We start from the raw sequence: 9,995 nt of genomic DNA, 5'->3' as shown, positions 1-9,995 counted from the left end.
AGCTAAGTAATTATACTAAGTTTAGTGTTTTACTTAGGCTTAATGGGCTTTATTTCAAGACATAAGGAATATTATTTTATCAACTACGGATGTAAATATCTACATTTTACAAGCCGGTATTCTACTACCTTTTAAAGTCACTAAAATAGAAACATTATACATGCAAATTTATCGAAGCGAATATCTCCCGGGTCACTTTCCTGATCTCGCGTCGCGAGATTTTACGCGATTTGGAGAAAAAACATCGCTTCGCCATCTTCTACAACCGAACGAGTCCTGAACGCCCTTTCAACATCGATTTCCCCTGCGTTATTGACTGTATGAATGGTAAGTGTTCTTATGTTTTCGGCATTTGGTGGTGTCATTCTAATACGTCATATTATCAATCATTAACTGAATTGAACAAAAAGGTATAATTGAAGTCTAATATTTACATGCTCGATCGCAGTCAGCCATTTTTGTTGTTATCCCACAAACGACGGAAATTTAAACGTATAAAACTTCTTCAATAGCTGATTGAACGATATACCGATGACATATAATCCTTCTTTGAAATCCATTTTAATCAACGCTCGCATCAGATTTTGATATTTTTCTATATTTAATAGGGTAATCTTTATTTGAAATTGGGATTTTAAACACGAGATTTTAAACGCATAAAACCAAAATGGCGGATATCATTCTTCTTTGATATCCATTTTAATCAACCATCAGATATATTTTTCTATATTTAATAGGGTAAACACGAGATTTTAAACGCATAAAACTTCTTAAATAGCTTATTTGGTGATTAACTGATGTGATATCATTCTTCTTTGATATCCATTTTAATCAACGCTCGCATCAGATTTTGATATTTTTCTATATTTAATAGGGTAATCTTTATTTGAAATTGGGAGGAATTCCGAGTGTTTCCAAAATGGCGGATGATCAGCCATCAATAAACACGAGATTTTAAACGCATAAAACTTCTTAAATAGCTTATTGGGTGATTAACTGATGTGATATCATTCTTCTTTGATATCCATTTTAATCAACGCTCGCATCAGATTTTGATATTTTTCTATATTTAATAGGGTAATCTTTATTTGAAATTGGGAGGAATTCCGAGTGTTTCCAAAATGGCGGATGATCAGCCATCAAGAAACACGAGATTTTAAACGTATAAAACTTCTTAAATAGCTTATTGGGTGATTAACTGATGTGATATCATTCTTCTTTGATATCCATTTTAATCAACGATCGCATCAGATTTTGATATTTTTCTACATTTAATAGGGTAATCTTTATTTGAAATTGGGAGGAATTCCGAGTGTTTCCAAAATGGCGGATGATCAGTCATCAATAAACACGAGATTTTAAACGCATAAGACTTCTTAAATAGCTGATAGAGTGATTAACTGATGACATATAATGCTTCATTGATGTCCATTTTAATCATCCATGTTTCTGAAGTTAATCTATTAATCGTTATGTAAAAGTGCCGAAAATTCCCACCATGGCCGCCTGAAAAAATATTTATCAACAATCCACGATTCTTGCTTGGTATGTTATCATTGCATTATACATAGATGCAGTTGTATTTAGATATTAAGATGAAAGATATATGTTTTTTATCTCGCTGTTAATAAATTCAATGAAGTTGCTATGAAAACAAAACAATGTGCCATAGATTGATTTGAAGAGGGGGGGATGTAATTGGTTTATTTTGAACAACAAATTATCAGTATATCCGGTTAACAGACCTTTTTATCTCTGATTTGTTGCAACTGATAACATGTTGTAAAATATTTTTCATAACACGGTGTAATTTGGGGTGAAAGAAATATACATGTATATATGTAGATTCTATCGATCATGGTTCTTATATATTGAAATTTATTTCCAAAGGTTCCCAAATTATGATTGTATGTACATGTGAAAGCCCATAAACTGAAGAGGGAATAATGTTGAAAAAGATACTTGAAAGTTTGGTTTCATTCATGAAAATTAGGTAAAACAATCAAGAAAAAAATATGATAACAAGAAATTATAATTTTGTAAACAAAAAGTCATTTCGGGTTTCTTCTTTTTAAATGAAAAAAGGTGAAATATCGATTGCAATAATGATATCATCATAACAAATTACTTTTTAAATTAATAGTTTCAAAAATAAATTTAAATTCCGGCTCCATTAATATATTTTAAGGATAACCAAAAAGGCAGTCGGTACATTACTGTAATACAGTAGATTGGCTTCTGTTCGGGTAAGTAAAGGAACAACAACTATAACCAGTGTTTTTCTAAAGTTGATATGATAATACCTGATCATAATCACAGACTAATAGGTAATAAACTGTGTCAAATTAATTGCTTGAGGTTGGAGATTGTAGATCTCCTGGACGTCCTGTTACATGTGTCCTCCTGTTCAGGGGGTTAGGCTGATTTTTAGAAAAAAAAAATTATAAAAATTAACAGGACATATTATGGTATGGGGTTGTCCGTCTGTCCGTCGTAAACTTTTGTTTGTCTGTAGATCTCCTCCTACAGTTTTCAACAGATTTCTTTTAAATTTGGTAGATATAATCACCATGATATGAACTTGTGATTTATTGAAAAGCAGTTTAACCTGAGTTATGGCCCTTTGGGACTTTGAAAATGAGAAATTTAAGGGTATTATATAGAAAATGTCATAACTTTTTTTGTTTTCTTCACTACCCCTCAAATTTGGTATTTTACTTCACTAAGCAATAATATTTAACATCTTAAAGGTTTTCTTGTTGCGTTTTCACTTTTCCCGTAATTGGAATTACATAATTGATTTCTGAAAGGGTTTGACGGGCGTATCATGCCTCCGCCTGCAGTGCACTTGTTTTTGTTTGTTTGGTAACATACTGTAAGAGCATTTTCGAAATCACAATCAACTGAATGATTAGCATAAAGCCAGTACATGTGTTATCAGAAGTGCCACGCAAAGCGTTGATGTAATGTAGAGCAACATGGCACCAAGATGGCATCAAATTATTGTCTTGTTGTCTAAAGTGCATCTATGCTATGAACACAGTTTAGATTAACACTTAACACTGCATAAATGGAATACCGTACCACAATATGTAATTATTATGGCAATATTGACATGCTTTGTATATATATTGTGACATTATCATTTAAAGATGGGTTACATTTATTCATTTTTTGTTTATTTACAGATCCAACATGCCAAAGAAAAAGAGAGGAACTTGTTACATAAAGCACAAGAAACGAGGTCAGCACCTTCCATATAATGCAAGTAAGGTACCAAAATCCACAGCACAAAGTCCTGCAGAAACAGGTACAGGCTCTACACAAGAGAACCACTGCCTAGACACTCTGAGTTGTAACTGGGATACCCCAATTTTTCTCCCATCTGATCCCCCATCAAGTTCCTTAGACACAAGTGAGGATCCTGCTTGCCCTCATCCTACTGACATGTCTTCAGATGATGATTTTCAGCCATTTCGTCAGTACGCCTCTTTCAGAAATGACACGTCTATTGGTGATGATGTTGAGACCTTGGTTACAAATTCAAGTGAGGATACTGGCTGTCTACTCCCTGTTACTGTCGTATCATCTAAAGACGTTGATGTTGAGCCCATTGATCTGTATGCCTCTCTCAAAAATGAAATATTTACTTCCGGTGTGGCTTCCCCCTTTCTGCTGAACCCTCATCACAGGAATATAAATCTTCTGGAACTTTATCATAAAGGAAACAAAACAGCTGTTAAAATATCTGTGATCATCAGTGAAGATTTCTCAGCAACAGTGAGTGTTCATCGGAAGGACTTGTCACCTGATCATGAACTTTGGAGTTGTCTGCCAGCTACCTACACCACGGTTACAGCAGTGAATGAACTTCTCCAAAGGATAAATAAATTTAGTGTGTGTGTTGGCAACCCAGATGAAGATCTTCAAGAACTGGTTCCAGTAGGAGTAGGATTAACTGATTCAGACTCGCTGTCAGTTTTGGCTTATCGGGAAGGTGACTTCTGTGCAAGTAAGGGAGACCTTTCCTACAGTTCTACCATACGGACAGTTCAGTGTTGTATGTTGGTAGAGGGAGCAAGATGCCCAAGTTGTTCAGCATATCGCAGAAGTCTACGCAAGAGGAAATACCGCCAAGAGCAGAGATTGTCTAAATCAGCAAACTTTGACTTTATTCATAGCAGAATCCCTCATGCGACAATGTCATATGGTATGCTTCAAACAAAATTAAAACAGCAAAGAAACAAGATTAGATCCCTTGAATCAGAACTGGATGCATTAAAAAGAACATGCCAACGTGAGATCCAGACAAATGGACTAAATCTTGGGCCTGTTCAAAGTGCTGAAATGTCGGATTTAATGGCTACCTGCACAACAGAGATGGAGAAATCATATGCGGATCCTAATTCATTGCAGAGACTGTTCTGGGAACAACAGATGAAATTCAATGAAAGTGGAAGGAATGGCATGCGTTGGCACCCTATGATCATTCGATGGTGCCTTTATCTTAGACATCGGTCATCAAAAGCGTATGATGCATTGAGGGAAACAGGATTTATCAAATTACCCAGTACTAGAACGTTATTTGACTATTCGCATTACACTGAAAGTGCTATAGGATATAGTGCTGATGTTATTAAAGTGCTACAGTCTGAAGCAGAAAAGAAAGGAATGTTTAAGGAGAAGTGGACAAATTATGTTGGAATTCTGTTTGATGAAGTTAAAATTCGTCAGGACCTTGTTTATGACAAACACAGTGGGGAATTGATTGGATACTGTGATCTGGACTCTGTCGGAAACGCATTTATGGATCTTGAATCTTTCCTGAAAAGAGATCATGACAAAACACGTGATTTAGCCAAATTCATGCTCATTGTGATGGTCAGAGGTATTGTAACAGCCTTGAAATTTCCTTTGGCAGCATTTGCCACTATGAGCATCACAGCTGACTTTTTGTTTCCAATTATTTGGAAAGCTGTTCACATATTGGAAGCTGTCAATTTAAAAGTCCTGTTCTTAACATGTGATGGAGCATCTGCAAACCGACGATTTTTCAAATTGCATAGTGATCCTGGAAATGATGGACCAGTTTTCTACACAGATAATCCCCATGACATGACAAGAAAGATATACTTCGTGTCTGATGTCCCTCATCTTCTCAAAACCACTAGGAACTGCTTCAGCAATTCATTTTCTCACTCAAAAACTAGGAAGTTGTGGAATGATGGGAAGGACATTTCCTGGGGACATATTGTCAAGCTGTACGAAGATCATTGTGAAAACAACTTATATACACCCTGCCCAGAACTTTCACGAAACCATGTTGATTTGACAGCATTCAGCCGAATGAAAGTCCGCCTTGCAGCACAAGTCATGAGTGATAGTGTTGCTAATGCATTAGAGGAACTCTATGATGAAAGTGTTTCTGAAACTGTGACATTTATTCGAAACATTAATAAATTCTTTGATTGTTTGAATGTTAGAAACCACTTTGAGGGTAGGAACAAAAGAAACCCTAATCTAGCTCCATATGAAAATCCTCAAGATGAAAGATTGGACTGGCTGAAAAATGACTTCTTGGGCTACCTGAACCAGTGGAAAAACAATGTGAATGGAAGACCAAATCTGACCACTTCGGAGAAAGCTAGCATGTTACTGAGTCATCAGACTGTTACTGGCCTTGAAACATCAGTTAGATCAATCACAGAATGTGTAAAATATATCCTGAACCTCGGAGCAAGTTTTGTGTTGACTCATGCTTTTAATCAAGATCCTCTTGAGGAACATTTTAGTCACCACAGGCACAAAGGAGGAGCCAACAATAACCCCTCTGTTTATGAAGTGAGAAATGCACTTACACAAATCCGTGCAATAAATGCTCAGGCACTGGTTCCCAAAAGAGGAAATACATTAACTGTTGACAATAACATGCAAATTGACAATACCAGATTGCCACGCAGAAATGTTATGAGACTGTAATGGTTGTCTTGTTGTTGAATGTACATCATGTAAAATGTAGATTTGTACAGCTTGCTTATTACTTTAGCACCAGAATGTCAATTTTACTTTTTGTAGATTTTGTTAAAAGATTGAATTTGTAACTGCTTTGAAGCAGTTCTTTTCTTTAAAGTGTGCTGTCAGAAGTTTCTTTAAAAGTACATTAAGTTAAAGTGTGTATATGTAAGTGATGTATGAAAGTGTGTATAATATGTAAGGATGTATGAAAGTGTGTATAATATGTAAGGATGTATGAAAGTGTGTATAATATGTAAGGATGTATGAAAGTGTGTATAATATGTATATATATCCAATAAAAACAAAAATTTCATTTATGACATTTTGTGTAATGCTTTAATTAATTACATTTCAATGGTTTTGAAGTACCAACATAAATTATATATACATTGTATGTGAACACAGACTTTATTGCAGTTTATAATGGTTGCACATGAAACACCATCAAGTCTTAAATAAATCAAATCATACAATTATATACAACCTTGCAGGAGTAGTGATGAACTTTTAATAACAAAAAATGCAAACTTTAGTTATTTGAACAAAAATGAAATAAAAAGTTGATGTGGACTTGTAACAAGATAGTGCCTTATCAATATGAATACTATTTACATTGTTGTCTTAAAGAAATATTTTCAACTCCCAATGAACAAAGGCAGGTCATGCATTTACTTAACTTGGGCTTATTGCTGAGAAACAGTAAATATTGTGTGATCATATATCTAGAAGGCTGAAGTTTCAATGAATGTCAAACTTTTGTAATTTCTCAGATTAGCAGAAGTGATACTATGCCAGCAACAGTTCTGTTGTTTCTATCAATTTAGTAAATCATGGACTGAAATTCTTAGAATAAATAGTATAAACAAATCAGCTGAAGCTATTTCCCCACTAATATAAATGAATGAGTCGACAGTAACTTAGAATGTATCCCACATGAATGAAATTTACATCACTGTTTTAAATTTCCACGTAGACTTTTTGAAGGTTGGCACTTGAGATTGACTTTTGCCAATTTGTTTTTTTGTATTCTCACCATGGCATTTCCTCTTATGGTAAGAAATAGATGGACAACATCTTCTAAAATCTTGGTTGGTGTTTCTGGGCATTCCTCAAGCTCACAACTGAATATCTTTGAACTGTAGTGTTTCACCATAAACTCTTCCATCAGGCACTCTTTCAATGGCTCCAGGTTGAGTGAACTTGACGTTAGGCAGTTTTCCTCAATAGTGTTTCTCACAACAATTTCTAACTCGCGTATCAAAAGGAAAAAATCGTCACAGGGAAATCTCAGACCACCTCTGTCCTTCTTCCTCGTCCAAGTTTGAAATTTTGTAACGAAAGTTGTTGGCTGATGAACACAGTCTACTTGCAATGAATTCACTACAGTTAACCTGTCTTTGAAACTTTCACACTTGGAATACTTTTGATTCAATGATTTCAAAATATAACCAGAAATGTAAAACAGAATCTGCTGGTCTCCATCAGAAATTTGCAGTTGGCGCTCTTTAGAAATGGCAGTCTTGACTGATATTTGGGTGGACAAAATTTTCTCTAATAATGTCAGTAGAAGTATTTGTACAAAGTTATGAACTGATGATATTTCAAAACCTAAACTGGTGTATAGATTGATGTATTTTGTCCTGAGATCCTTGTTAATGCGAGCAGTGTGTAATTTTCTTAACAAAGACTCCCTTTGCAGAGCTGAGGAAATTTCAATACCTGATGAAAATAAGTCTGTGAATAAACTGAAGTAAAAATCTTCTAAACAACAGTTCCCTAGAGTGAAATCACATAACACTGAAAAATTAGGACCCCCAAGAAGTTGTTGCAGCTCGTCAGCCTTCAGTGAATGTACTGCTACCCGGAAACTCTCCTTGAAACTGTCTGGTGACAACTCACATGTATCCTGTTTGACTGGAACCTGCACTACTGGATAGTTGCTGGTAGTGTCACTGGGGATTTTACTGGCTCTGGCACTCTGGCTTTTATTGTCATTAGCTGAAAAATATATGAGAACATCAGGGGGTGATCTTAGTGTAAACATTGAATTTTTGCAAAATCACAATAGTTTCATTTTTAAATTTTTTAAATGATTTTAAATAATGTTCAATTGTCACTTTTGTCAGTGTTTATTTGACAGAGTTATTGCCCCATTGTTAACAAAACATCACACTTTGTTTCCATGCAATAAGTTTAACAAATGTTGACAGATTTTCTTCATATTTGATAACAAGGTTTAAGGAATAAAGTGCTTGACTGAATTTGATTGCCACTTTTTTCATAGTTGTTTACCACCAATATGCCGGGAATGTACGTGAAATAAATTCCACGAATTTGCTCGTTAATTTGTAAATCAATAGTAACTCAAATTCATTAAAATTGAACCCCCACAAATATGGATGATTATACAGTAACCATACTAAATGATTTTACATTAAACTATCTTTGTGACAAAACAAGAACTGAGAGTTCAAAATACAAATATACATTTTGTGGTGTAAGTACCCATACCAACAGAATATATGATTAATCTGCTTTAAACCATTAGAGTGCAAGTAAATGTTGAATTAAACTCGAGTTAATTTGTAATTCACTACAAAATAAAATGGCTTGGGATATTACAGTTAAAACAGAACTTTGTAAAAGAATGTGCATAATTAGTCATTCATAGCAAGCCAAACAAAAGTAAATAAGATTCTGTGATTGTCCATAATGTCATTGAAGTATTTGTTTTGAATTAAGTCACAAAATATTTACTGTCTTACAGTTAACTTGTTACAGTTGAAATCCAGTCTTACTGTTGAATTATGAATACAGCTTTAATCAATCATCATCATTATTATAAACAAATTCATCATCCTCCCTTTGATTATATTATCATTCTCATGATAACACCATTATCATCATCATCATGCTATTAATCATCATCTTAACCATCATCATAAAAATCATCTACCTTGTTATAATCTTGATAGTCAATCAAAATCAGCAAAAGACAATATCCAGACAGCAGAGAAGAATTTGTCATTTTCCTCATGCACATTTTCACACGCAGACAACACTCACACATTTTTCATAGAATGAAGAAAGAAAATGTATTGATGAATAGAGAGTGTGAGATGGAGAAAGAGGCCATCAGATAATAAATAGAGAGAGCAAGATGGAGAAAGAGGCCATCAGATAATAAATAGAGAGAGCAAGATGGAGAAAGAGGCCATCAGATAATAAATAGAGAGAGCAAGATGGAGAAAGAGGTCATCAGATAATAAATTGATAAAAAAAAAAAGAAAATCATCAGTCGACACAAAAAATCAAGTTTGACAAGGTTTTCCCATTTTTCCATTTGTTAATAAAATTTAATTTAAAGGTGTCATTTCAGCTGTTTGAGACATATAATTGAACAGAAAAGACTTTGTGCAAGGGCATTGATAATTAAAGAACTACAGGTATGCAGACATCTTGTCTTTATAATGCAGTTTTTGATCATTGAAATTATGTCATTGTCATCTCATAAACTAGAGCTATTTGTAACTTTCAATTACAAATAGAAAACATTTTCTGTTGAAAGATGATGATATAAACAATGCACCAGTAAGCAGCTCTTGTATGGGTACTTTCTGGAACCAAGGAAGTTTCATATTTATCATTACCTGGAATAGCATTTTATAGATATCCTTTCATATTTTAGAATAATTCATTAATATAACATTAATGTATCATATACTATAGCTGCAGGTGATAATTTAAGAAAATCATGCACTTTTCCCTTTTGTTAGATGATTACCACATCTCAAAAATGTTTTCTCTTTGACAAAGAATCTGACATTTATCATCAAACTAAATGACAACGGAATATGGTTATTACTTCCTGAAGATTTATAATTACATTTTTATCTACACTTAAAAGGTAAAGTTCCACTCAATATAACTGTGCGTTTCTTTTCTTCTTTTTTTTTCTTTGCTGAGATGAGGTCAGGAAA

The 9,995-nt window shown here is 34.1% G+C and overlaps 1 protein-coding gene across 1 annotated transcript; it reads left to right on the top strand.

Moving 5' to 3' along the window:
- The first annotated feature begins 254 nt into the window (after window positions 1-254).
- On the top strand, window positions 255-6,129 carry LOC132556865 (uncharacterized). Its single transcript, XM_060221305.1, has 2 exons — window positions 255-327; window positions 3,189-6,129. The coding sequence occupies exon 2, from the start codon at window positions 3,196-3,198 to the stop codon at window positions 5,977-5,979; it is 2,784 nt and encodes a 927-aa protein (XP_060077288.1). The 5' UTR covers window positions 255-327; window positions 3,189-3,195; the 3' UTR covers window positions 5,980-6,129.
- Window positions 6,130-9,995: the final 3,866 nt, after the last annotated feature.

This window comes from Ylistrum balloti, unplaced genomic scaffold (genome assembly GCF_031769215.1).
Source record: "Ylistrum balloti isolate Yb309-2 unplaced genomic scaffold, AGI_CSIRO_Ybal_v1 Utg370596, whole genome shotgun sequence".
Taxonomy (NCBI): Eukaryota; Metazoa; Mollusca; class Bivalvia; order Pectinida; family Pectinidae; genus Ylistrum; species Ylistrum balloti.
Note: the sequence above shows the minus strand (reverse complement) of the source record. Positions and strands in the feature narration are given on the sequence as shown.

What these genes read in the sequence shown, in the direction of transcription:
- LOC132556865 (XM_060221305.1), top strand. Translation starts at nt 3,196, where the DNA reads ATGCCAAAGAAAAAGAGAGGAACTTGTTACATAAAGCACAAGAAACGA.